Source organism: Mirounga leonina, unplaced genomic scaffold (assembly GCF_011800145.1).
Source record: "Mirounga leonina isolate KUSES-001 unplaced genomic scaffold, KU_Mleo_1.0 Mir_418, whole genome shotgun sequence".
Classification (NCBI taxonomy): domain Eukaryota; kingdom Metazoa; phylum Chordata; class Mammalia; order Carnivora; family Phocidae; genus Mirounga; species Mirounga leonina.
The window spans coordinates 7,789,779-7,815,160 of NW_023270739.1; the positions used below are offsets into that span (position 1 = coordinate 7,789,779).

Here is a 25,382-nt window from a genome sequence, read left to right on the forward strand (position 1 = left end):
TCCATCCATCCATCCATCCATCCATCCATCCACCTATCTTCCCTTCCTTCTATCCACCTACCCTTCCATCCACACACCCATCCCTCCATCCTTCCTTCATTCTTTCCATCCATCCATCCACCCACCCTTCCATCCATCCATCCATCCATCCATCCATCCATCCATCCATCCACCAATCCATCTACCCAACCACCCATCCACTCTTTCTTGAATTTCTCCCTGTGTAGAGTTGTTAATATGCAAGAAAGTTGACAGGGTCCCTTCTTACAGTTTGGGTGAGGCAAGAAGGAAAAATCCCCAGTCCATGGAGGGGAGAAAGTAAGCCAGCCACTGTGCAAAAATGTGCCTCCAGACCCTGCACTTTGTAGCTGAGAGGTGGGTTCCACAGCCTTCAGACTCCTGGTGCCTCTTGGAGAGGGCTCGTGGGGAAGGAGGTGGCATTTGGTGGTTGGGGTGGAATTAGCCAGAGGATACATACCCTCCCCCAGAAGTCTCTACAGCAGGATCCAGAAATGCAGATGCACACAGGGGCCTAGCTGGAGCACAGCTCTGGGAGGCAGGCTGTGTAGGGGAGAGCGGGAGAGGGAGGGACTAGTTAGCAGGGACTCACATGCTCTGCCTAATTCGGATGGCCTCTGATTACTTCCAGTCAGTGTTTCTGGGGCTCGTTTTTCAGAAGAAGCAAGAATCTAGTATATTATATAAAATTAGCAGGCAACTGAACTTGAAAAAAAAATTATTTTTAACACTGCACAGACCAAACAGACCATCCTTAAGTTGCGTGACTCAGCCTGAGTCACTAGATTGTAGCCTCTACCTTGAACTGTTGTGGAGAACCTTGCCCCAGGAATACCGCCACCAGCCCCTGCCCCAGGCCTCCAGGGTGAGAACCACATGCTGCCCGGGGTGGGGGGTGGGGGTCCTGGGGTACCAGGCTGGGCCACGGGCTGATTCTGGACTTCGTTCTCTCAGACGCCAGCAGAGAAAATGTCTTGTCAGCCCTCCCTGGTACCTTAGAGCCCCTGGCCAAAGCTCAGGGTGACCACACAGCCCTGAGATTGAAATGTTCCACTCCTCTCCGACCTGGCTCTGGTTCCTTCGCTGTCTCTCCACAACCCCTCCATGACCGTGTGGGGACAGCGTCCCATGTCCCCAAACCTTCCGCATGGTCAGGGGTATACTTGACGCATTTCCCCCTGCCCCAGTATTTCCCGCCCCTAGCTCCCCTGTCCACTCCTCAGGGAAACGCTCAGGGGACAGTAATCCATTATAGCATTTGTTTGTCCACTTTTAAAACAGACAGACAGACAGCCAAAAGTCCATTTCCTTAGTTTTTTTAACAGGCCAAGAAGGGCCAGGCCTGCTCGGGGGTGCCCCCTAGTGGCATCTTATCCCTGTCTTGTCCCCTGGGGCTGGAGGAGTCCTGGTGGAGAGCCTGGCGTCTCAGTATTATCCACCTCGGGGCCTCTTTACACTCTTTAAAATTATTGAGCACTCAGAGGGCTTTTGTGCGGGTTACAGTATCTCTATGCACATATGAGACATTACAACTAAGAAAAGTTAGAAACATTTATCAATTCATTTAAAAGAAACCCATTACAATTTTAACATAAATAACATATTTTAGAAAAAACTAATTATATTTCCCAAAGCCAAAAGCATTTGGCAAGAAACATATCATCATTTGACCTTTTTGCGACTTTCTTTTAAACCGGATTACTAGACCAGAACTGGATATACACATCTGCGTCTGCATTCCATCGAGTTGCCGTCTCACACGTCACGTAGTCTCTGGAAAATTCCACAGGGAGTGAAAAAGGCAAATATTACCTGAGCATTATTATGAAAATAATTTTTACTTTGGAGCTCTGGTGGCCCCCGGACCGCACTTTGAGGACTGTTGGTTGGTTTGGGGGCAAGAATATGATTCACTCTAGCCAGACAGTACGGGGAGGCCGTACCTCAGGTCTGTGCAGGAACACGGGAAACGTGGGCACTCAGCCCCTGGAGCTCCCGTGGCAGTGAGAGCCAAGGTACCCATCTCCCCCCACCCCGCTCCCCCCGGAGCAGGCTGGCTGGGTCCTCCTAGGTCCCCAGGAGGCTGGATTCCGGCTGACCTCCGCCATTCCCTTCACAAGCCTCCTCTGGGACACAGGATGAGAACAATTCCTGTCTCACAAGATGGACCTGCTGCAAGAACCTCCGAATCTCTGTGCAATGAGGCCTTGCAGTGTTGCTGCCGATGAGGGAGGGGCCGGACAAGACAACCCCAAATCTTCCTCAGTTGCTTCTTGATCAGCTCGTCGACTAATTAACTGAACTATGAAGTGCTTGCCGTATTCTAGAAGTTCCGACGGAGTACGGGCCCTCCCGGGAGTTAGATGACCTGCTCTGTGGGCTGTTGCATCTGCTGAGGGATGCTCCCATCATGCTTTGGGGCATTCCCACCTGCTCTCTGGACTTCCCCCTGCCTTCTCTGCTGGGGGCACTTTCACTTCTCGCTGCCTGTTTTCTGACCTGTGCTCTGGGTGTGCTTCCCGCGTCTGTAAAGGCGTTCCTATGTGCTCTGTGAGGGCGCTCCCTTCCCCGTGGGGGGCATGCCTATGAGCTGAGGAGACTGACCCATCTGTTCTGTGAGGGTGTCCCACCTGCGGAGGGAGGGAACCCCAGGCTGCTGTCTGGGGAGCACCCATCCCTCTGGGGGAGTGGTTGCACGCACTTGGTGGGGAAAGCGAGCCCACTTGCTCTGGGAGGTGGGGTGTGCCCAGACGCCATGTGGGATAAACCCCCTGTGCCCTCCGTCCCTGGAGAGGGGAAGATCCCTAGCTGCTCTCTGGGAAGACTTTCACCCCTCTGTGGGGGTTCTCCCACCTGCTCTGTGGGAACAAGAGTATCACGTTGGGGTGGGGGAGTCCAGCCGGGGTGTGGGGCTCCGCCCCTGGTTGGGGAATGGTCCCACCTTAGTGCCGCCATGACGGAGGGGACGCCCCTCAGCCCTGTTCTACTGCATCAGTCCTGGGAGCAGAAGCGGTGCCTCCCTCAGGTCCAGGGAGTCACAGGGAGACCCCAGGGCTGTGGAGCCTTCTCAGTGGGAAGGACCGAGCCTGCACAGGGCACACTGCTGCCTCCTCCCCCACGCCGAGCACAAGGGGAGCGTCCTCTCCTATTTACACAGAGTAGACCTTCCAAGGACTCTTGCCTCTGCAGACACACTGAAGCTCTGTCAGATTTGGAGTCAACAGAGATGATAGTTCCCCTTCTCTTATCGGGGGGGGGAGTGAGGCTCAGGGAAGGACCCTGACTTGCTAGGATCTCACAGCTCCCAGGTGACTGGGGCTAGAATCCAGACTTTGCATTTTATCCTGCAGGGAATGGGGAACCATTGAAGGTTTTTGAGCAGGGGAATGACAGTCTGATTTCTAGAAGATGACTCTGGGGGTGAGCGGTCACCCAAGGGAGAAAACAAGACAGAGAGGGTGAAGGTGGGGGTGCAGCTCCCCCTTCCCCTGCGGCTGCTCTGCCCTTGCCCTGTCTGTGCACGGAAGCCGTCCCTTCCCTGGGGCTGGCCCGTGCGGCCCTGAGTCTGTCTCTGTCACCCCCAGGCTGTGTGGCCTGCGCACCCTGCAGCCCTATGCCGAGAGGATCCCCGTGGTGGCCACTGCTGGCATCACGGTCAACTTCACGTCCCAGATCCCCCTCACTGGGCCCGGCGTGCAGGTGCATTACGGCTTGTACAACCAGTCTGATCGTGAGTATGAGCAGCCCGGGGAGCGGGGCGGGCGCCCTCGATGCCCCTGCAGCTTCTCCCTGCCTCCTTCCCATCCCCAGAAGCACCAAAGGACTGTGTGTGTGTGTGTGTGTGCGCGCGCGCACAATACCTGCGCCTCTGTGTGTGCCCCCACAGGCAAGGCTGTCACCTGTGTTCAGCAGGCATACACACTCATACAGACCTGTGTGTTTGCTGTGTACGTGGGACATGTCTGTCCACATGCACCGTGCAGATGGGTGTGTGCACACGTGGGTACGCGTGTGAGCACGCAAGAGCAGTGTGTCTGCACGGGTCTGCATGATGACACGCGCCCTCCCTGTGCAGCCTGCCCTGGAGCGTTCCTCTGCTCTGTGAACGGACTCTGTGTGCCCGCCTGCGACGGGGTCAAGGACTGCCCCAACGGCCTGGACGAGAGAAACTGCGGTAGGCAGCCTGCCCGTCCCATCCCTCCTCTCTCTTCGCCTTCTCTGTGCACCAAGGCGAGCCCCCCTTTTTGAATAGAGACATCCCCCCACCAAACGTGCAGTTCCTCTTATCAGCACCCAGGAAGTGGGCTCTTTCGCTGTGCTGAGATGGCAAGATGGAAGCACCGCGTCGGAAAGTGGGCTCCCCAGGGCCACTGTTTGGGGAGGTAGCAGGGACAAGCTGGGACCCAGGTCTCCTGACTCCCAACTCACAGCTTCTCCCCACCAGGCCATCGTGCCCAGCCTTTTGTCCCAGCCAGCTGTCCAAGAAGGAACAGAGTGGATGGAGGACCAGGAATGGGAAGGCAAGCCCCGGGTGGCCAAGGAGAGAATCCTGTATCTTCCTCCCTTGAGTGGGGTCCCCACCCCTCCACCTCAGGGGTTTGGACTGGAGCTGTCAACTCTTCCTGGAGTTATGCTCACCACTGCCCAGCCCTGGCAGCAGGGGCCCTGGTGGTCCCCCAGCCAGGACTCTCTTAGAATAATGCCTCTCCTTCTGAGTCCTGGCTTTTGGCCCCCACATTCACCATCAGGGCAGCCTTTTCTTGTCTGACCTCCCCCAACCTCCCCAGACCTCCCCCAATCCCATCCCATCCAAGTTTTAAATACTTGGGGAGAGAAGCAGGAGGGAAGGGAGATGTGCTGGGGAAGGTGCCTCATATTTGGAACTAGAGCATCTGGCTTCAGGTTCTGGTTCAGCCAGATGACCTTGGACAGGTCATTTCATTTCTGTTCCCACCCATGGAACGGGGTTATCTCAGAGGGTTGCTGTGAGACTCAGGTGTAAAGTAGCTAAGAAAGAGACTTACGGCCCTTGCACAGAATATAACACACGTGCTACAGACAGCACAAAGTCCCAGCCCGGCTCCTCAGGCTTCCTCTCACCTGCCTCTGTGTGTCCCCACGCAGTTTGCAGAGCCACATTTCAGTGCCAAGAAGACAGCACGTGCATCTCACTGTCCAGAGTCTGTGACCGGCAGCCTGACTGTCTTGACGGGAGTGATGAAGAGCAGTGCCAGGAAGGTAGGCTGGGGTAGGACCAGCTATCCAGAGGGAAACCAAATAATGGGCTCAGCCAGGACAGTCCAGCCCTTCTGTATGCTTCTTCAGGAAAGGTGTCTGCCCTCTTGTCCAAACACTCACCGACCCATCTGTATGGACACTTATCCATCCATCCATCCATCCATCCATCCATCCATCCATCTATGCATGCATCCATCCATCCATGCATCCATCCATCTTATGGCCTCCCCAACCACCTATCTGTGCATTGATTCATACACCCACTCATTCATCCATCCATCCACCTGTCCACCCACCTATCTCCCTATCCACTGAGCCATCAATCTACCCATTTATTAGTTCACCTAACTACCTGTGTGTCCATCGTTCCATCCTCCATCCATGCATCCATGAATGCATGTATGCATGCATCCATCCATTGATGTAACTATCTGTTTGTCTGTTGGTCCTTACATCCACTCATTTATCCATCCTTCTAGCTGTTTGTTAGTCTACCTACTGGACCATCAACCCACCCATTTGTTGATCTATCCAATCTCCTGTCTGTGTCCATTGTTTTATCCATCCATCCATCCACCCACTCATCCATCCATCCATCCATCCATCCATCCATCCATCCATCCATCCTAATCCATCCATCCAACACCTGCAGACAAGCCAGTGATAGGTAAACAGAGTGAAGGAGTGGGAATAATAGACACCAGCGAGGTGGTCCCTGCCCTTTGGGATTATCTGCTAGTAGGAAGACGTGATGGGTGACTGTCTCTGGCCCAATGCCTTCTGGACATCATGTCCAGTAGCATGGGAAGATTGGCGTGCAGGAGGACATCAGGCAGGGAAAGCTTCCTACAAGACGTGGGCTTTGAACTTGGCCTTGCAGAGAGGTAAAATTTAAATCAGCAGGAGGAAAGGAGAGCAGGCCAAGACCAGGTGAGGGCGCAGAAAGTTCTTCACGGTGAAGACAGTGAGGAGCGGGTGGGCGGCTGGGTGGGGCCAGGATCTGGAGGAAGGCCGGGCTAGGAGGGGAGGCTTAGACTGATGGGAGAGGCATAGCCCTGTTCCTGGGAGCCTACTGAAAGTGGAGACACAGCCTTACTCTCGACAGACCAGTCTGAGGGGGGTGAAGGGACATGGCCTGCCTTTTTAGGAGACCCTACAGGAGCCTTGGGGGACCCTTCAGTGTGCTCAAGGGATCCCTCCCCAGTCTCCTCCTGGCCTCTTCCAGGCTCCACCTTCCCTGGGCCTTGTTTCGGAGGCTCCCTGGGGCTCAGGGACCCACCCTCCATGCCCTGCCCCTACCCCCTCTCCCCCAGGGGTGCCTTGTGGGACGTTCACCTTCCAGTGTGAGGACCACAGCTGTGTGAAGAAGCCCAACCCGCAGTGTGATGGGCTTCCCGACTGCAGGGACGGCTCCGACGAGCGGCACTGTGGTGAGCCGACAGGGGTGGAGGGTGGGGGCAGAGGACCCTCTCTACCTGCAGGGCCCTGAGTGTGGGAGGGAGGGAGGGGCCGCACTGGGAAGCTGAGGGAGAGCTCACTTTGTCTCTTTCTGTCCCGCCTCTGCACCCACTCTGGGTCCTGCCTCTCCTTCATTCTCTTTCCCATCCCCCTCCATCTTTCCTTTGGCCTTCCTCTCTGCCTCCCTTTCTCCGTCTCTCTCTGTGTCCATTCCTCACTGGCTTCTGGCCATCCCTGTCCCTCCCTGCGCCCCCAGACTGTGGCCTCCAGGGCCCCTCCGGCCGCATAGTGGGCGGGGCCGTGTCTTCAGAGGGTGAGTGGCCCTGGCAGGCCAGCCTCCAGGTTCGGGGCCGACACATCTGTGGGGGGGCGCTCATCGCTGACCGCTGGGTGATAACAGCTGCCCACTGCTTCCAGGAGGACAGGTGAGCGGGGGCCGTGGGGCCCGAGACCACAAGAGATGGGAGAGGGGAGGGGAGGCCTGGCAGGCAGGGACAGTGGGTCTGAGATCCAAGCAGGAGGGAAGGGTGGTGGGAAGCCCATCAGACTTGCTGTTTGAACGCTTGGGTTCAGTCCTGGCTCCACCATGAACATAGTCCATGCCCCTGGAAAGGTTGCTCAACCTCCCTGCCCTGCTTTTGAAATCTTGCTTTAAGTTGGGTTAGTGATTCATTCACTCATTCATTCCTGTATTCACTCAGCCATTCAGCAATATGTATCGTGCTCCTACTAGGGAGCTGTGCCAGACCCTAGGGGTACAGCAGAGAACAGAACCGCCCCACTTGGTCATAGGCCATGCCCCGCCCCTGCCAGGTGTCTGTGACCTGGTGAGTGGGGCCCAAGAAGCCTCCAAGAAGGGACATCCCACCCAGCCCCCCAGACATCTCCATCCACATGGTGGGCTGGCAGCACTCCATCTCCTAGGCCCCACCAGTCCTGGACTCCCTTCCGACACCTCCTTTTCTGTCCCGGGTCCACATTGTCCCCAGCCAAAGACCAGGAGCCACCACGGCACCCCACCCCACGCCCTTTACATCCAGAGCCAGACAGCAAGTGCTCTCGGTGCGCTGGACCAATCCTCAGCCGCTGCCTGTCCACACACCCCCAGCACCTCGGGCCAGCCCAGAGCCTGGCTCCGCTTTGCATCCCCTCCCCAGGGGCCTGGGTGCTCTTTCTGGGTGCAGTCTGACCACCTCACTCTCTCACTGCTTCCCCGGCTCCCCGCGGCCCGTGAGGTAAAGCAAGCCCTGGGCGCTGACCTGGCATGCAGGGGTCTTCGCCACCCCGTCTCGGCTGATTGCGGCATACTCAAGGCCCACCCCCTCCCAGGGCGGACCAGCAGGTCTCCGTAAGCTCACAGCAGCCCCATCTGTAAGGTGCACAGACAAAAAGGAGAGGACTGTTTGTCACTGCCTGGCACTGTGCTGATTTTTCACATGTACAGTCTTACTGAGTTCCCCCCAGTAACCTAGGAGTAGAAGACGAGGAGACTGGGGTGTAGAGAAGCACACACGTATCTAGGGAGGGATAAAGCTGGGACTGGAACCCGGGCAGGTGGACTCCGTCGCCAGCGTCGCTGGCTGTACCACGGCCCTTTCCAGAGTGGGGAAGGGACGGGTGTGACCGCCGGGGTCGCTGGTGGGGAAGCCGGCTAGCCTACGGGTCTGGGAGGAGAGAGGCGGCGGCTGAGCGCGCACTCCCCCCCCACACACAGCATGGCCTCCCCCGCGCTGTGGACGGTGTTCCTGGGCAAGGTGTGGCAGAGCTCCCGCTGGCCGGGCGAGGTGTCCTTCAAGGTGAGCCGCCTGCTCCTGCACCCTTACCACGAAGAGGACAGCCACGACTACGACGTGGCCCTGCTGCAGCTCGACCACCCGGTGGTGCGCTCGGCCGCCGTGCAACCCGTCTGCCTGCCCGCGCGCTCCCACTTCTTCGAGCCGGGCCTGCACTGCTGGATCACGGGCTGGGGTGCCCTGCGCGAGGGCGGTGAGCCGGCTGGGCTGCTGGAGGGCAGATCAGGGGAGGTGGGGTGCGGTCCACCTCCCGAGGCTTCCGAGCCTGGAGGGGGCCAGGCGAGGGGCCCCAGGGCTCTACCCCAGGGGCCCTCTGGTGCTGGGATCAACCCGGGTTGGATGTCACAGAAGAAAACAAGCTTTTACTATAGCGGGTGGCTCCTGCCTTCCGGGCCCTTCCCTCCTTCCAGAACGTGCGTTTAAAGGGAACAGAGGGCGTGGGAGGTTACCTTGCGGGATATGTGTGAAGTGATGGGGCAGGTTAGGAACCCAACAGCCCACGGGCAAGCTCCAACCTCTGCTCCTTGGACACAGATGACTTTCTACATGGAGGTTGGATTTTAGGGAACGTGGTCTCATTTAATCCACCCAATACCCCTAAGGCTGGGAATTATGGTCCCATTTTAGCAGTTCTTCCAAGTCGCCCAGCCAGAGAGGGTTGGAACAGGGACTGGCACCGAGGACTGCCTGACCCCAGAGCCCTGCTATTCCTGCTACTGCCCCTGAAGCAGGGGGCCTCTCCCCTTCCCACCTAAACTCACCATCCCTAGGGGCCACGTCTGTTCTGTGAATACAGGCAGGCCCAGGCCAGCATAACCACAGCCATGCCCTGCACCCTTAAAGAGGGTGGCTTTAAAGATGGGGACAGTGATTTACAATCTGGAGGCAGGCAGGACTGTAGAGATACTTTAAAGATGGGGAAACTGAGGCTCAGATAAGAAGTGACTTGTTCAAGGGGATGATGGAGGATAGCAGTAAAGCAAGGATTGGTTCATTTGCTCACTCATTCAAGGATACATTTATGAGCACCTACTGTATGCCAGGCCTCGAGCTGGGCAAAGATGGGCTATAGGGATGAAAAGAGAACATTCTTGGGGGAGACAGTGCTTAGAGCTGACATGGGTGGGGAGGTGCAGCCCAGAGGAGGGGCCTAGCCAGGTGGGGTCAGGGAGGCTTCCGGACAGGGGCTGGCTAAGCCAAGGCTGGGAGGACAAGTCGGCGGTGTCCACGTGGGGGAGAGAGGTGTTCCCGTTAAGCGTACAGGTGGCAACCCGGGGAGTCTCAAGAACACCCTGCACCAGAGGGGAGCTGGGGGCAGGCGGAAGTGGATGAGGACTGGCGGGAAGGACAGGACGGGCTCATTGGCCGTTGTAAGGAGCTTGAGCCAGGAGTTTGCCTGACCTGCACTTTAAAACCAACTGAGGGCTTCCAGAAAAACACCAACATTGAGTCCCACCCTAGCCAAACAGACCAGATCTTGGGGTGGGACCAGGCACAGTGTGGAATGAAGCTCCCTGGGGGCCCTCCTGGGGGGCCCTGGCACAGCACTGGGCTGGACAGTGGGGAGACACTGATGAATTTTAGGAGGAGAGTGTAGGGTCAGATGTGTGCTCTGCAAAAATCTCCCAGGGGCTGTCACAGAACAAGGGGGCACTGGCCAAGAGGCCTCAAGCAGGAGGGGTGGCAGGGAGAAGAACACTATCCAGATAGGCTTTGGGTGGGGACTCTGTCCCCGTGGGCCACGAGGGGCCAGAACAGAGTGACGGTGAGGCGAGGCGGAGGGGTAGGGGGCGGGCAGAGCAGGAGAGATGAAGGGGGGCTTCCGAGCTGCAAGGGGAAAAGTGGAAGGAAGAGTCCACTCTCATCTCTGCCTTCTGCCCCCGACCCCACCGGGCAGGCCCCACCAGCAATGGTCTGCAGAAGGTGGACGTGCAGCTGATCCCGCAGGACCTGTGCAGCGAGGCTTATCGCTACCAGGTGACACCCCGCATGCTGTGCGCTGGCTACCGCAAGGGCAAGAAGGATGCCTGTCAGGTGACGCCTTGGGGGTGGGTGGCTGAGAGGAGGGAGGGAGGGCGGTCGGGCGGCACTCACATCGTGCAAGGCCTGGCCCTCTGCTCACGCTAGCCTGCTGAAGCCCCACGGCCTCCCAGCAAGGCCGGGATGGCTGTCCCAACTTTACCAATAAGGAAACTGAGATTCGGGGAGGTGGAGGGACCTGCACCAAGTTGCAGGCCCCAGAGCACAAGAGAGCTGCGGAGGGCAGGTCTAAGGCTCAAACCCAGTTCTGCCCCCTGCCAAGCAAGGCGCTTTACCCAAAGGGACACAGGAGCTAGGAACGGAAGGAGCCCACAAAAGGGAGGCAGAGAGGAGTGGGGACACACGTGTACTCTTCCACGACAGCCAGGACCTGTGGAAGGACCGGCAGGGCTGCTCTGGGCTCTCTCCACTGATCAGGAGCAGGGGAGGCAGAAGACTTCCCAAGAGCCTCTTGTCACCTGGAAGACTCCCAGTAGTCCCTGATGCAGACCTGCCTCTCCTCTCCCCCTTTCAGGGCGACTCGGGAGGTCCACTGGTGTGCAAGGAGCCCAGTGGCCGCTGGTTCCTGGCGGGGCTGGTCAGCTGGGGCCTGGGCTGTGGCCGGCCCAACTACTTTGGTGTCTACACCCGCATCACAGGGGTGATTGGCTGGATCCAGCAGGTGCTGACCTGAGGAGCTTCCCTCCCTGCAGAGCTGGGACCCACCTCCTGGACTCAAGAGAGTCCGGGGCACCCACTGGGCAGGGGAACAAGTATTCTGGGGGCAGCAGGGGGGCCTCGTGGAGGCAGGAGGTAGCATCCCGTCATCCCCCAACCTGCTCCCTGACATCTGCCCCAGGGAGGGCAACAGTAGGAGAAGATCCATCAGCTGGTGGTGGACTCCCCCTGCACCCCAGAGCCTGGATGGTCAGCAGGCCCAGCTGGAGGGGTTCACATCCAGCCCTGTTGCCTCCTGATCCTCTCTCCTCCTTCTCCTTCTTCTGCTGCTGACTTGGGTGGGGGGGAGGGCGGGGAATGGTTCAGCAGTGATAATGGGGCTTCCGGGTCCCAATAGGGGTGTCTGAGCTCCCCTCCGCCAACGCAGAGAGCAGATTCAGCCTGTGAACTTGAGGGGTGGGGATGGGAGGCACCCCCAAGGAGGGGCCCCACAGCCCTGCAGACAGCCAAGTGGGCCAGCTGCCACCATAAGCCAAAGGGTGGGGGGAGCCCCGGGTCTAGGGTCCTCACCCCACCCCTACCTGTCCCTTGGGCCTCCACTGCCCACTCACACCTGGAAGTGAGCTCCATTGCCCTGAGGAATAAAGCTGTTTGATCTGAGGCCCTGCTGTGGGGTTTGAATGGGGCCTGGAGCATCAACCCCACACTCTTGACTGAGCAGACTCTGCTTCCTGCTCAGCCTGTTGGTCAAATGTCTAGAAGGCCAAGGTGGGGTCAGTGGGGGCAGGGGTGACCTCCAGGGCGGTTGCTCAGGTCCCAGGAGCAACCCTAAGAAGGAGGTGGTTTGGTGACCCCCTTGGATCAGAAGGATGGGTCGAGTGATAGGCTCCGTCTGCAAGCTTGGGAGGAAACTGAGGCAGAGGGGCGGAGCCATCCTCAGGATCACACCAGCGGGTTCATAGTGAAGCCTGGTGTGGAAGCCCCGCCTCCTGGTTCCCAGTCCACCCCTTCTCAGTGTGACACTCCCTTTGCTTTCTTGGGATCCTTCATTCAGCAAGCCATCAGTCTCCCGCTACATGCCAACCACTGCGCTGGGGCCACAGAGATGCACAGAACTCAGCTCCTGATCTCAGGAGGGGTGGGGATGACAATCCAGTGTGAAGGGGCTTTGGGGTAGCCTGGAACTCGGGAAGTCAGGGAAGGCTGCCTGGAGGAGGTGAGACTTGAGTTGCGGCCCAAAGGTGGCCAAGGTGGGGCAGGGCATTCCAGGGAGGGGAACAGCATGTGCAAAGGTGTAAGTCCCAAAAGAACACGGCATATTGGTGAGCTGTTCTGAGTTACACAGAGGTTGAGAGAGGAGCAAACTGAGATCAGATGACAAAGAATTTGGAGTTAAGGACTTGATGCTGGGTGCTCTGGGGAGCCACAGAAGAAGGCTCTAGAGCAGGGGAGCGACACGAGTGGATTCGCACTTTAGAAGGATCAGGGGCCCCGGTGTGGAGGCATGAGTGCAGAGGGAGTGGGAAGCAGGGAGGCCCTGAGGAGGCTGCTGCTCAACTCCAGGAGGGAGAGGAAGGGGATCTAATGAGCCGGGCAGCGGGGATGCACTTGAAGGACCCTCAGTGTCCTCCAGGTGCCTTAGCGGCTGGGGGTTGAGTGAGGGAGGAGTCACCCAGGACCACTCCCAGGGGTCCGTCCTGATCCACCGGGCCAGTGGAGGACCTGTTGCCTGGCCTGGGGCACCTGGGGAGGGAAAGGCTCTGAGGAGGTGCCAGAGCTTGGATGCCTCTGGGAGGGAGGTGTGCAGGAGGTAGGCGGGGCTTGAGGTCTGGAGGAGGGATTCCAGAGACCCTCTGCAGAAGGTGAGTGGGAAGACTGAAGAGGCGGGGAGACAGACACTACAGATGGGGGCCCACAAGGGAGGCTGAGGGGTGTGGGCAGAGCCGGAGGGGAGCTGGGGGGTGGAACCCTAGCAACCAAGTGGGAGCGGTCAGGGAGGGCCACTGGTGCCCTCTGGATGTGGCGGGGGAGGTAAGGAAGTGGGGAGTCGAGTGCAGTCAAGTCTTCCTTGAAGCCTAGTTGGGAGAAGGAAGGGGAGCCTCAGGATATGGGGGGGGATTTCAAAGTCAGGGCTCTGGCATGCACATCCAGTCCAAGGGCCTGGTGCATGAGATGGCTTGTCTGCTGGGCCCGCCTGCGGGGGGACATAGAGGGGGGAGATGGAGGAGACGGAGCAGACCAAGCAGACACTGGCAGGGGTGGGGGGAAGCTCTGGGTGGGGGCAGGATGTTACAGTATTCCACCCGGTAGCCTCGCTGGCTTCTCACAGAGGCCTGCAGATGCAGTGCTGGGCGCCCGCTAAAATGCAAATTCGTGGGCCCTACCCCAGTCTTAGTCAGAATTGGGGGGGTGGGTAGGGGTGGACAATCTGTTCTTTTAACAAGCCTCCCGGTGACTTTTTACAAAGTTGGATACAGAATGTGAGGTCAGTCCAGCGAGCCGAATGTCTCAAGGGGAGTGGCGAGGGCCCCCCAGGCTTGAGTGGAGCAGGGGAGCCTCACCTGGCCCAGGGGAGGGGCTCTGCCTAAGGGACCCCTGCTTTGCCGGGGTGTCCCTAGCAGCGCTAAGATGTGGGGGTTAGGGGAGTACGGTAGGCACTTAGCCGGACAAGGTAGGTAATGGGACTGGCCAGGCAGGGTGGGGTGGGAGGCCCTGCTGAAGCCCACGGTCCAGCAGACTCAGAGAGAAGGTGGAGCGGGAGCCCGGGCGTTTCTATTTCCTGGGACTTGGGGCAGAAGGGCGGCAGTGATAGGGAGGGGTGGAGGGGACCACGAAAAGTCACAGGAAGCAGAAGGTGTGGCCCAGGGTGGGTTCAGGGTGCAGCAGAGGCTGGAGCAAAGGGCCACGGGAATGGTGGGGTGAGGCTGGGAAGTGGGGGGCCCTGCTGTCCTGATTCCGGGAGCCCCCTATCCCCTCAGCATCCCCCAGCTAGCCTAGGGCTGCCCAGAGGCAGGAAGAGACCTGCACGGCTCCAGGGGCTGGGCCTTGGAAGTCACCTGGTCCAACCCTTCACTTCACAGATGAGTTAACTGAGGCCCAGAGAGGGCAGCCACCTGCCAAAGTTCTCCCAGCAAGGCAGAGTTGGTGCCCTTAGTGTTGGGCCACGGGGCAGAGGATGGAGCCAGGACCTCCTTCCCCCAGTACATGGGAGAGTGACCTCAGGGCAGGGTCCCCGGGCTTTTGGAAAAAGCCCCACTACCTATGAGTCATTGACCCCACCTTGAGTTCAGCCCCTTCCCTGAAAGTGGCCCAGAGGAAGAGAGGAAGGCAGCCCAGCGGCTGTTTCTTCAGGCTTTATTACATGGCGGGGTTGGACACAGCCCGGGGGATCCTAAATGCAGGAGGGGGCTCCTGCTCAGCCCCTGCTACCCCCAGACTCTCCCCCGGGCAAAGGGAGGAGTGTCCCCCTTGCCCTTAGCACTAGTTCCTGAATGGCCCCCCGCCCCTGCTGAGCCCCCGCCTGCCCCCTCCTGGCCCCTCCTGGCCAGGGCCCTCTGCAGCCAGCAGTGCGGATGGGTGGGGAGGAGCCAAGGTGAAGGCTGGGTCACCCTCCCTCTTCTCCCCACAAGGCCAACCCCCACACCCTTCGCCCCATCAATACCTGAATCTCCATCTGGGGCTGAGCAGGTCCTCCCCCTCTGAGGGAAGGGTGAAGGGAAGGCCACCCTCCAGTCTGGTGCTTTGTACACTTCCCCAGGGCTTTCTGGGACCTTGCTCCTCTTTGTAACCTCACAACAACCCTGTGAGGTAGGTGGTGGCGGCGGGGAGAGTGAGCCCATTTGACAGACGAGGAGACTAAGGCTCAGGGAGGAGATGTGACTGGGTCAGGGGGGAGGGTATCGTTCATGCAGCTGGGGGACCTGGGGGAGGGACCATGGGGGTGTGGGAAACACAGCTGGACAGCGCCACACTTGGGCCACACACAGGCGGCTCTGCCTAGGGGTCCCAGGGCCCACCTCGGGCCTTGAGAGGGCCCCAGAGGCGGGCGGAAATCAAAGCCCCACAGGTGTAGACAGAAGTGGCAGGGGGGAGGGTGCTTCCTCTGCCTGGAGCCGGGGGCCCACCCCGAGGTACAAAAATAAAGGATTTCAGTTCGGAACCCCAAGTCCCTGGAGGTGATCTGGGGCCTCACATCCGGGTGCCTCTGGCTTGTAACAGCTAGAAAATAAGAGGGGGAAGGGGGAGGGGGACGGGTGGGAGGGTGGTCAGAACACCAGGAGGGGGAAGAGAGGGTGGGGCCAGTGAGGAGGGGTGAGGCAAGGCCAGGGGAGGGCAGAGAGGAGATTGAAATGGAGGGAGGGGCAGGGAAGAGAGGGAGAGAGAAAGAGGTAGGTGAGTCACAGGCTCCCTTCTGAGAAGAGGGTGGGGGGCTGAGGCCCAGAGAAGGTGAATTCAGAGCCGAGGAGGGGGAGCAGGAAGGGGACCCGGCTCGCCCATCCGGGAAGCCCATGCCCCACCCTGGGTTGGGTGGGGGCTGCCTCGGAGGCCAGAGTCACCACGACTCTGGCCAGGGGGCTGTCAAGGCCAGGTCCCTGCTGTCTCAGGCAAAAGGTCACAGACAGCAGCTGTCTGTCCCCATTTCAGGGGCAACTATGGCCTAGACAGGGACAGTGACTTGCCGAAGGTCACACAGCAGGCAGACAAGATTGAGTGGGGCTTGGGGGCAGCTGGCCAGGACTTTTTTCTGTGACACCCCGATCCTTAGGCAGCTCTGGCTGATTCCTTGTAGGCCAAGGGACTCCAAGGCTGGCCGTCCTTCCCCGCCCCCTACTGCCCCCAAGAGTCAGGGAACCCCCTTGGCGGGGAGGCTGTGATGCCGGGTTTCCCCTCCCTCCTTCCCAGCCCGGCTCTGGAGCTCTGGTGCTGACGGACGGCTGGGAACGAGGCCCGCCCGCCCGACTTTCCTCTCCTCTCAGAGCCTCGCACCCAAGGCCAAAAACAGGTGAGGGGAGAAAGTCGGCCGAGCTGCCAGGCTCAGGGCCAGGAACAGGAGACGCGCCCCCTCCTGGCTTCCGCCCTCCCTCCAGCTCCGCCAAGGCTACAAACCAGGGATGGCGGCTCTGGGGGGCGGGCGAGGGGCCGAGGAGGAGCCCTCCCGGCCAGCGCGGCCTCGGCTCTGAGGGGTGCGCACGGGAACCTGCAAGGAGGAGAGGTGAGGAGGAGGCGAGCAGGGGAGGCTGTGGGCGGGGCGGCCCGGCCCCTCAGCGGAGCCCGGCGGCGGCGGCGGCGGCGGCGGCGGCGGCGGGGCAGGCGGGCCCGGAGGAGAGGCGGCGCCGGCGGCCGGGCCCCCCCCGCCCAGGGCCGGGCGCTCTCGGGGGCGGCGCCCGGGCGCCCGGGGGCGGGGCGCGGGAGGCCGGGCCCGGGGCGGCCCCGGGAGGGAGGGGCGAGCAGGCGGAGAGGAAACCCGGGCAGGGGCAGAGAGGGAAGAGGCAGGGTGCAGATGAGATCCAGGAGGAAGAAGAGGTGGGTGGAGATGAGGCAGGGCCTCCGGCGGGAAGCGGAGGAGGAGGAGGCGGTGGTGGGAGGGAGAAAAGGTTAGCGGGCTCCTGAGATGACAGGGCTGCAAAGAGAAGTGAGAGAAGGAAGGGTTATGCAGGTGAGGCGGCCGGCGCGCGGCGGAGCGAGAGCCCTGGCGGCCCGGCCTCCCCCCGCAGGCCCCGGCCCCCGGGGTTGTGCAGCTGGCTCCAGCGGGGCAGCGGGCGGGAGGCTCCGGCTTGGATTAGCAATCATTCCCCTCGGGGGGTGGCTGCACCTTTCTCCTGTGCATCTGCCTCCACCTGCACCTGCTCCACCTGCCGCCGCTCCTCCTCCAGCTGCTGCTCGGCGCTCTGTGGACCGGCGGCGCACCCAGGGAAGAAAGAGTGGACAGCTAGCAAGGGGCCAGGGCCTGCTGGCGGCTGTCCCCCCGCCCCCGGGGCCCCCCACCTCAGGGCGGGCGGGCAAGACGAAGGGAGGGCGGGGCCCCGGAGGCGGGGGAAGCTGCGGCCTCTTGTGCAGGCCCCTGGGAGCCTGGGAAGGGACTGGAGGAAGGGCCGAGAACGGGGCCCTGCTGGGGCCTCCGGGATCACTCTGGCTGCTGTCACACCGAGCAAGGCCCTCAGGGGAGGGGCGGAGGAGGGGCGGGTGGGTGTGTGGCCAGGGTCGCCTCGAGGGGCACCTGGGAAGGCCTCACTTTAGGAGGACCCAGAGTAGAAATGAGGCCAGGGAAGGCCCAGGGCAGACACCACCCGCATCTGGGATGCCCTCCACCGGCTCCCAGGGAGGCAGGAGCAGTGGGCTCACTCTCGGCACCCTTGCAAGGCGGTGCCAGCCACTGATAGGGGATGGCCCTGATGGGGGGGCGGGCAGGGGAAGTCACAGGACGGGGAGGCAGACAGACAGACAGGAAGCCAGGGGCCATAAGTCTCCAACGCACAGGGACAGGCCCTGAGGAGGAATGGTCTCCCTTCCTCCCCGCCTGGCTTGCTGCCCTGCCCCATCGGCCTGCCCAAAGGCCCTCGAGGCCTCTGACTGGCTCTGGGTTCAGGGTGGCAGGACCTCTGCTCAGCCCCCTCCCCACGGCCCGGCTGTTGCTCCCTCAAAGGCCAGGGCCAGAAACACATGGCTGGGCCCCATGGGGTTCCTGACCCCCCTCCTGCAGAGCACCTGAGGAAGGGGCCCGGGAAAGGGGCAGGATTAACAGATTTGGCTTCTCTGCCCTGGCCCAGACCAGGCTGGGGACATTTACTGGCCTCTGGGAAATACACTGGCCATTTGGATCCCAGAAGTTCTAAGCCTGATGGCACCACGGAGAGGACGTGGTCTACCCTCAGTTCTCAGAGAATATGACGGGGGGGCCAAGAGGGCTGAGGCTTGTCCAAGGTGCCCACACCCCTGATTTCAAGAGCCCCTTTCAAACGGCATCTAGGTCCTTCCTGCTGTGCCCTAGGGATGATCCCATTTCACTTCTCCCCCCCCCGCCCCCCCCCGCCTGGGCCTGGGTAGCCGGCGTGAGCAGATGGGACCATGGGTGGCATGGGATGGATGGCACTGGCTGTGACTGGGTGGTTATGTGTGTGCGGCAGGAGGAAGGAAGAAGCAGGGATGGCTAGGTGGAGGGCAGGGAGGGGGGAGGGAGGCGGGGGGGTAGGGGGAGGGAAGCTGAGGTTGGGGGCTCACCTTGGTTTTGCGGCTGGACTCCGAGCTCAGCCCGTGCGGGGAACTATAGAGCTCCTTGGACACCACGCACAGGAACTCTGCCTGGTCCTCGCTTCCATAGCTGTAGGAGGAGCTCATGTTCACCAGCTGGCGGAGCATGGGCAGAAAGATGACAGGCTGGGGTGAAGGCGGCCAGCAGGGAAGGAGGACTGACATCAGCACTGGTCAAGATACCAACTTATGTCCTGATCTTGCTGTTCCCATTCAGGCCCAGCCCCGAGTTTCCACAGGAAGTCAGAGTCTGCTCCCGATCCCCCACCTAGGCGTCAGGTCTGCTTCCAGGTCCAGCCAAGCCTGGGGCGGGGGGTTCCTTGGAAAAAGGCTGCCTTATCTTTGCTGCTCCCCACCTCACCCCAGCCCCAGACCTAGAGGCCATTTTCTAAAAGCAGGTGGAGGCCAATGATGGGCAGGTTGTCCCCCTTCGTCCCAGATGTAGCTGAAGCAGCCCCAGAACCAAGTTGTAGGGTAGGGTTGGCATGATGGGGCCCCAAAGAATATTCTGTTCGTTCTTGGAAGCAGAGGTAGAACACGTTGTCCATTCCTTAGGCCAGAGGGCCGATAAGCAGCGGCCCCTGAGCTGTCAGCCCAGCCTCTGGGAGCCCATGCAATTGCCAAAGACTCCCGTAGGCTCTCAAGAGCAGCACCACCTTTGTTCTGGGGTCCCTGTGCTTAACCACAACCACAAGGCCCTGTGCATGACATTCAGCCCCCAGGAACCCTCACCGGACAGGAAGTGAAAACCATCAGCCCCTCTGGCAGACAGGGCTTGAAGAGGTGGTAGAACAGGGATTAGAACCCAGGATCCCGAGTCCTCTCTGGAGTCTTGTAGACTTCCAGACTGATAGTCTGCATGATGCTGGCTGGCTCCAGTGTCTGAAGTCCTACCCTCGGCTAGGGACTTTATCAGTGGCCCTTCCCATCTTCATGACAGTCCTGTGAAGGGAGCACTATTGGCCCACATCACGGATTAGGAAACTGAGGCCCAGAGAGGAGATTCAACTAGCTCAAGGTCACGTGGCACGTAAGTGGTGGATCCAGGCCTCTGGTTCCCGGATGGGGCCTGTTCCTCCATCCTGGAGAGACCCGGCCTTCTCCCTTCTTCAACCTCCACAGGCAAGGAGCTATGGGGGGGGCGCAGAGAAAGGGCTAGCCGAACCCTTTTCCTTCACTCCGGACACATTTGCCCTTGGGTGAACTTGCTGGCTCGGTTCCTCTGGAAACCTGAGAGGTGCGCCCCGAGCTGCGTGGCAAGGCCAACACCACTTGTGATAAGTGTCTCCTGCTACGTGAACTGCACGTGGACCGGGGGACGATCGCTCCCTACGAATCCTCGTGGGAAGCCATTGCTTGGGCTTCCCAGACGTGGCGAGGCCGTGATGTGGCCTGTCGCATGCAGGGACCCTGGGAGCTGCACCTGTGCATGTCACAGGAGGTGCTGACCCGAGGGGGAGCCCGCTCGCTCACGTGGCTCTGGTCTCCTTGCCCCCAAGCTGTCGTTTGGGGGCCAGAGACTCACTCGCACTGCTGTGTAGACCCCTGCCCCCAGAGAGGATGCCTAGAGCTGCCCTGTGGCCCCGTGTGGCCCTTCCGAAACCTGGGTCGGCGAGACAGCTGGGGGGCTCGGGCGGGGAACCCAAGCCTGGGGCCGCGGAACGGAAGGGCCCGCCTTGCCTGGAAGCTCAGGGGTTTCCAGTGTGGCCCCAGGGCCCCCGCGCACCTGCTCGAAGCGCCAGCCGTCGGACATGGTGGAGACCATCTGCGTGAGCTCCTCCTCCTGGCACTGCAGCACGCGGTACACGTGCTTGGGGGGGACCTGCAGGCAGAGAGGCGACGTGGAGGACACCCACGGGAGGGGCAGACGCACCTGTCATCCCCCCGGCTCCTTCTCTCCCCACCCACACCACATACCCTGAGAAGGAGAGCAGGAGGGGCAGGGGCGGCCAGGGAAGGTGGCAGCCACGTCCTGAGTACCCCCTACGTGCCAGGCACCCGACCTACAGGATCACTTAATCCTTCCACAAACCCTAGGGGTTATGGGATTTTCACCGAGGCCCCAAGGGGGTCTTACTTGCCCACGGCCACCTAGCTTAAATGTGGCAGCGCCGGAACACGGGCGATACAAGGGGGCAGGAAGGACGACATGGAGCCTCCCCACTTCAATCTCCTGGGGCTGGGAGAGATGGTGCCTCACCACCTGCCCGCCCGCCCGCACCCATGTCTCCCCCAGGGTGGCCAGAGAATCCCTCCGTCTCCTCCTACAGACTGGGCCCAGGGCCCAGGGCCCAAGCTCAGAAATGTGAACCCCAGCAGCTCGTGCCCTGCCCACCAGGGGCCTACCTGACCCCACAGAATGGATCATTTACTCATCCTGCACGGCCCCCACAGGGCCCCTGTCCCTCCACACGGACCCCATTTTGCTTGTGAGGAAGGGAAGAGTGCAGGTCTCAGCACCTCTATATTCCACAAGGGGAAATCAAGGTCCAGAGGAGCAGCGTGATGGGCCCAAGGTCACACCGTGAACAGAGCCGCATCAGGGACAGAACCCAGCGTGCTTCTCCCAGTCTGGGGCTTTCGCTGGGCAGCCCGGGAGCTGGACCACAACCTCCCTTTACAGGCTAGCTTGGCCTCCCCACCTCTCTCATACCTCCTCCCGCCTCCCCCCACCTGCCCCGGCCTCCGTTCCCACTGCCCTGCTGGTCTGCCGCTCCTGACCTGTGTGACTGGGTAGTCCTTCTCCTCCATCCGGTCTTTGATGATGCGGATCAGCGGGCCAATGTTGTAGAACTCGGCTTCCTCGAGGACACCTGGCACGGATGGGGCAGCCCCCGGGTCACTCGGTGGCCCCTGTGCCCTCTCCTCTTCTCCGCTTGTCCCCTCTGGCTCCACACCCACTCCCACTCCAGTCATGGGCGGTGATGAGCATCTCTGAGTTCAGGGCTCAAGCAGGAGGGGACGCTTCCTTCCTTGGGTCCCACACCCTCTGTGGAAGGGGTGAGATGCTGCCCCCCAACCGGCCCTGCATCCCTGCTGTGCTGAGCCTGGTGACCTAGGGACACCTGCCAGGGCCCTCATCTGGGGGCTGCTCTAGGGCTGGCAAGAGGCAGAGGCTTGCTGGGACTGGAGCCTAGAACGCCACCAAGAGAAGGACCTTGGCGGCCCCCTATCACATGCTCCCGTTTCTGAAGCACATGCTCAGTGCGGGTACTGGGCTAAGCATTTTATGTTCTCTCCTGCAGTTCATTCTTAGCACTAGAAGTAGGGACCTTCACTGCCTCCACTGAACAACTGGGGAAACTGAGGGCTGGAAAGAGAAGCAGCTGTCTAAGGCGACGCGGCCAGTAAGTGGCAGAGCTGGGATCCAAATTCAAGCTCCTCTGACTTCAGAGCCCATTATAAATGCATCATCTTTGTGCCCTGCCTCTCCCCCACCCTACAGTGTGCAAAGCCCCTCCCGTGCTCATCATGAGCCCCGGGGACATGGGGAAGCAGGCATTATTGTCCCTATAGAGCTGAGGGAACTGAGAGTCTCGGAGACTAAGTGAGTCACCTTGCCAGTGAAAGGGAGTGGCCCCACACCTTTCGATTCCCCTAAGTTTGTACAGGGCAGGGACCCCTCTGGTCCTTTCCTTGACAGGCCTCTGGGCCTCCTGAGGACAGGGCTCATGTCTGATGGACCCTGCTGTCCCAGGTGCCCACACAGCACCTGACACAGAGGACGCGGCCGCTGAGTGTTGCTGCCTGAGTTCACCTCGTGAGCCCTGCAGATGACAGACAGCTGGCTAATGTGGCATCACGGGTCCTCAGTGCCGGGTGCTGCGCTAAGTGACGGACTTGTATTAGTTCCTTTTACCCTCACAGCAGCTTGGGAAGGCGGGTGCTACTGTCACCCCATTTCATAGATGGGGGCCTGGAGGCACAGAGGCGTAAGTGACTTTCTTGGTGTCGCACAGCCAGTAAATCTCTTCCCAGGTCCTCCGGCCCCTTCGGTGGGGGCCCCGTCCCCGTCTGAGGTGCTGGGAGGGGCAGAACTGGGAGAAACCCAGCACCTGAGACAGACATCAGCTGGGACTCAGCTGGAATGCTCCCCTCCCCTCCTCGTGGGCCCAGCTCCCGGGCCCTGGCTATCTGTGCTCTGAGGAGCCGCCCGAAAGCGGCCGGGCTGGTGCCCACGGTGCGTTCTGAGGGTGAAGCCCTAGCCCACTGGGGAGCTACTTGGCCTCGAGATGACCACGTCCCAAGCAGGTCAGGAAGGGAGACCGTGGGCCCCGAGTGAGGAAGGATGGGCTGTGCTAGATGCCCACGGGGTACAAGCACTGGGCCTCAGGACACCTGTTGTCCCAGAACATGCTCTCACCACCCCTAATTTCTACACACAGTGGAGAAAGGAGAAGTGACATGTCCAAGCTGGCCTGGCTGGGTCAGCTGACCCAGAGCCACGCCCTGGGCCCCAAGGAAGAGTTGACTTGGCCCTGACTATAGTCCCTGCTCCTGGCTGAGGCTTTGCCAAGAGGATATTCTCTCAGGCATGGCTTCCGCACCTATCTGCTGGGGCCAGAAATGGGCATCTATGGGCCTCAGCTGCCCAGGCCCCAGGGGAACCAGACCCCTGCTGGGGAGCAGGCTCCCCTCCCCCACCTCCACCCGCAACCAGCTGGGCGACAGAGGCTGCTAGATTTGGGGAAGAGTCACCTGCTCCACCCACCTGCTGACTGCCAGACCTCACCAGGCATCTGAGATACTGGATCACCCACAGAGAGAGAGCCAGATCTCCTCCTCCCATGCCCATCTCTGCCCCGTTCACACCTGGCTTCCCAGGAGGTCAGGAGAAAAGGCACCCCTGCCCCCAACAGAGGCGGCCGGCCTCACTGGCTCCCTCTATCTTCTACCTCTCTGTTGGCACTCAGCAAAAGCTCAGGCTGGTCAGCTCGGCAGAGCCCCGAGGCTCAGTCCAGGCAGAAGCCTTGAGATTCAACCTTTTCAGGGATGAGGAGGCAGGCAACAGGGAAGTTAAATGTCCCCCCACCCCCCAACTGGGAGAAATGACTTTGGACCTCCAATGGAAGGCTCTGGCAGACTGCAGAGGGCAGGGCTAGGAGGCAGGTCCCAGCCAGTCCCCCGGCCCAACTCACCCTCCTCAGCCATGTCCTTGTCCAGCACCAGCTTGCCATGCCGGAGAAAGTTCAGGATGGGCCCAAAGTAGGTGGGGTCACGGTCAATGAGGTAGGCCCCAGTCTCATCCTATGGAGATGAGGGGAACAGGCCATGAGAGGAGAGTGAGGTTTCCCCCCACCCCACTTAAGTATGGATTGGAGGGAGGGAGTGAACGCAGAGTCTGCTCTTCCCTGCAACAAAGGGGCATGCTGGGGCAGAAAGGCTTTGGGGTCAGAAACACCTAGGTTCAAATCCTGCCTCTGACTTTTCCTCACTGTGTGACCTTGGGCCAGTGACTTGGCCTCTCTGAGCTGAACTCCGCTCTCCCATAACTAGGTGTCATTGTGAGCATCCAGTGGATTCTGAGGGGCACCCGACCCAGAGGAAGGTTCAGTGATTGTCCCTCTTAGAGGCTGTTCCCTGGAAGCCACCCTACACTATCTCCATCAGATCCCCAGTCATTCTGGGGATGTCGGATGTTTACAAGTTTCCAAAGGAGGCGCTACCTCATTGGACAGGCACGGCCTTCAGGGAGGCAGGGCGGGCATCCGTACAACTCTACAGGGGGAAAACGGAGACATCAAGGGGTGAGGGGACTTGCCCAAGGTCACAGCATCAGAGGGTCAGGGAATGAGGGAGAGGGGGCCCTAGAGGTCACCTCCAGACCAGCCTCCTCTGGTTACAGACAGGAGGCTGAGCCTGGAGCAGGGAAGGGTCCCACCCAAGGTCATGCAGGCAGTTTGCAGCAGAGCCGGGATGGGAGCTCAGAAATGGTGCCAGACGGGCCCGGGCTCCTCCCTGATGAAGCCCAGCTCAGAAGGCACCCCAGGACTTCTCCACCCAGCTCCCTGCACTGCGAGGCCACCCACACCCCAAAGGGCGGAGGAAGCAGCCTCAGCAACTCCCTTCCCCAGTGTGGGAGTCCCGTTTGGGAAGGAGGGAAGGCCCTAAAGGAGAGGGAGAGTCCCGATCCACCAGCCTCCCGGGGTGGGGGGCCAGAACAGTGCTCAGAAGGCTCCAAATGGCCGCGGCCTGGCGTTGTCCCGTTGCCACGGCAATGGGCACATCCCTCACTCTCCCATCCACTTCCTCCTCCCTTCCTCTGGCCAGTTCTTCCTGCCTCCGGCGCTTGGGAAAGAAAACCAGCCGGGTTCCCGGCCAGGCCAGCCCCGATTCCGGCGGGCAGAGGATCCCCGCCCCCCCCGCCCCCGACGGCCGCCCACCGCGCGGGCCTCACCCGGTCCGACTGCAGCTCTTCCCCCTGGCACAAGCGGCTGAGGAAGGACTTCTGCTCCCGGCACAGCGTCTGCCGGGTGGTCAGGAACACCGTGCCCCCCACGTTGAGCCGCACCCACTTGCCCCAGCCGCCCGGCGCGCGGCCGCCCATCCCCGCCGGCGGCGCTGCCTCCCCGGCCTCCATCCTCCCGGCTCGCCCCGGCGACTGCATCCTCCGGGCGCGGCGGCTGGGGGCGGGCAGGTACCGCGCGACGGGCATGCCGGGAGCTGTAGTCCGCGCCCCGGGGCGGGGCGGCCTGGGTGGCGGGGTGGAGGGGGTGGTCCCCCGGGCTCGCGAGCCGCGCTCGCAGCCCGACCCGCTCCGCGCTTCGTGGGCGGCCCGCAGACCCGGCCTCTAGAAGAAGCCCTTTGGCCAAGTCACGGTGTTTGGGGAAGGTCAGGTTCGAGGTCACTGGGACAATAGTGAGCGCTACTCCAAACCGGCACTCCTGGCTCCTGTGTGTTCACATTACCGTTTTCTCTTTGTCGGGTCTG

General features: G+C 60.8%; 2 protein-coding genes and 1 long non-coding RNA gene across 3 annotated transcripts in view; 1 reads left to right on the forward strand and 2 right to left on the reverse strand.

Moving 5' to 3' along the window:
* TMPRSS6 (transmembrane serine protease 6) overlaps positions 1-11,538 on the forward strand; it is a 36,202-nt gene extending 24,664 nt beyond the window's left edge. The window contains exons 11-18 of the mRNA XM_034987579.1: positions 3,603-3,748; positions 4,094-4,192; positions 5,143-5,256; positions 6,570-6,686; positions 6,971-7,139; positions 8,429-8,700; positions 10,405-10,541; positions 11,062-11,538. Coding sequence (XP_034843470.1) covers positions 3,603-3,748; positions 4,094-4,192; positions 5,143-5,256; positions 6,570-6,686; positions 6,971-7,139; positions 8,429-8,700; positions 10,405-10,541; positions 11,062-11,220 — 1,213 coding nt within the window. The 3' untranslated portion in view covers positions 11,221-11,538. The remainder of the gene's footprint in view (positions 1-3,602; positions 3,749-4,093; positions 4,193-5,142; positions 5,257-6,569; positions 6,687-6,970; positions 7,140-8,428; positions 8,701-10,404; positions 10,542-11,061) is intronic.
* Positions 5,201-10,393, reverse strand: LOC117998722. The gene is made up of 4 exons (XR_004676049.1): positions 8,957-10,393; positions 8,538-8,717; positions 7,974-8,083; positions 5,201-5,276 (listed from the first exon to the last, which is right to left on the reverse strand). It is a non-coding gene; the product is annotated as an uncharacterized LOC117998722 (long non-coding RNA).
* Positions 11,539-14,541: 3,003 nt separating the features above from the next.
* Positions 14,542-25,068, reverse strand: KCTD17 (potassium channel tetramerization domain containing 17). Its single transcript, XM_034987580.1, is given in 10 exon segments — positions 14,542-15,422; positions 16,311-16,330; positions 16,332-16,384; positions 16,387-16,401; positions 17,017-17,092; positions 18,423-18,548; positions 20,179-20,274; positions 21,174-21,265; positions 23,591-23,699; positions 24,850-25,068. Coding segments are annotated over 10 exon segments (867 nt in total). The 5' UTR covers positions 25,060-25,068; the 3' UTR covers positions 14,542-15,352.
* Positions 25,069-25,382: the final 314 nt, after the last annotated feature.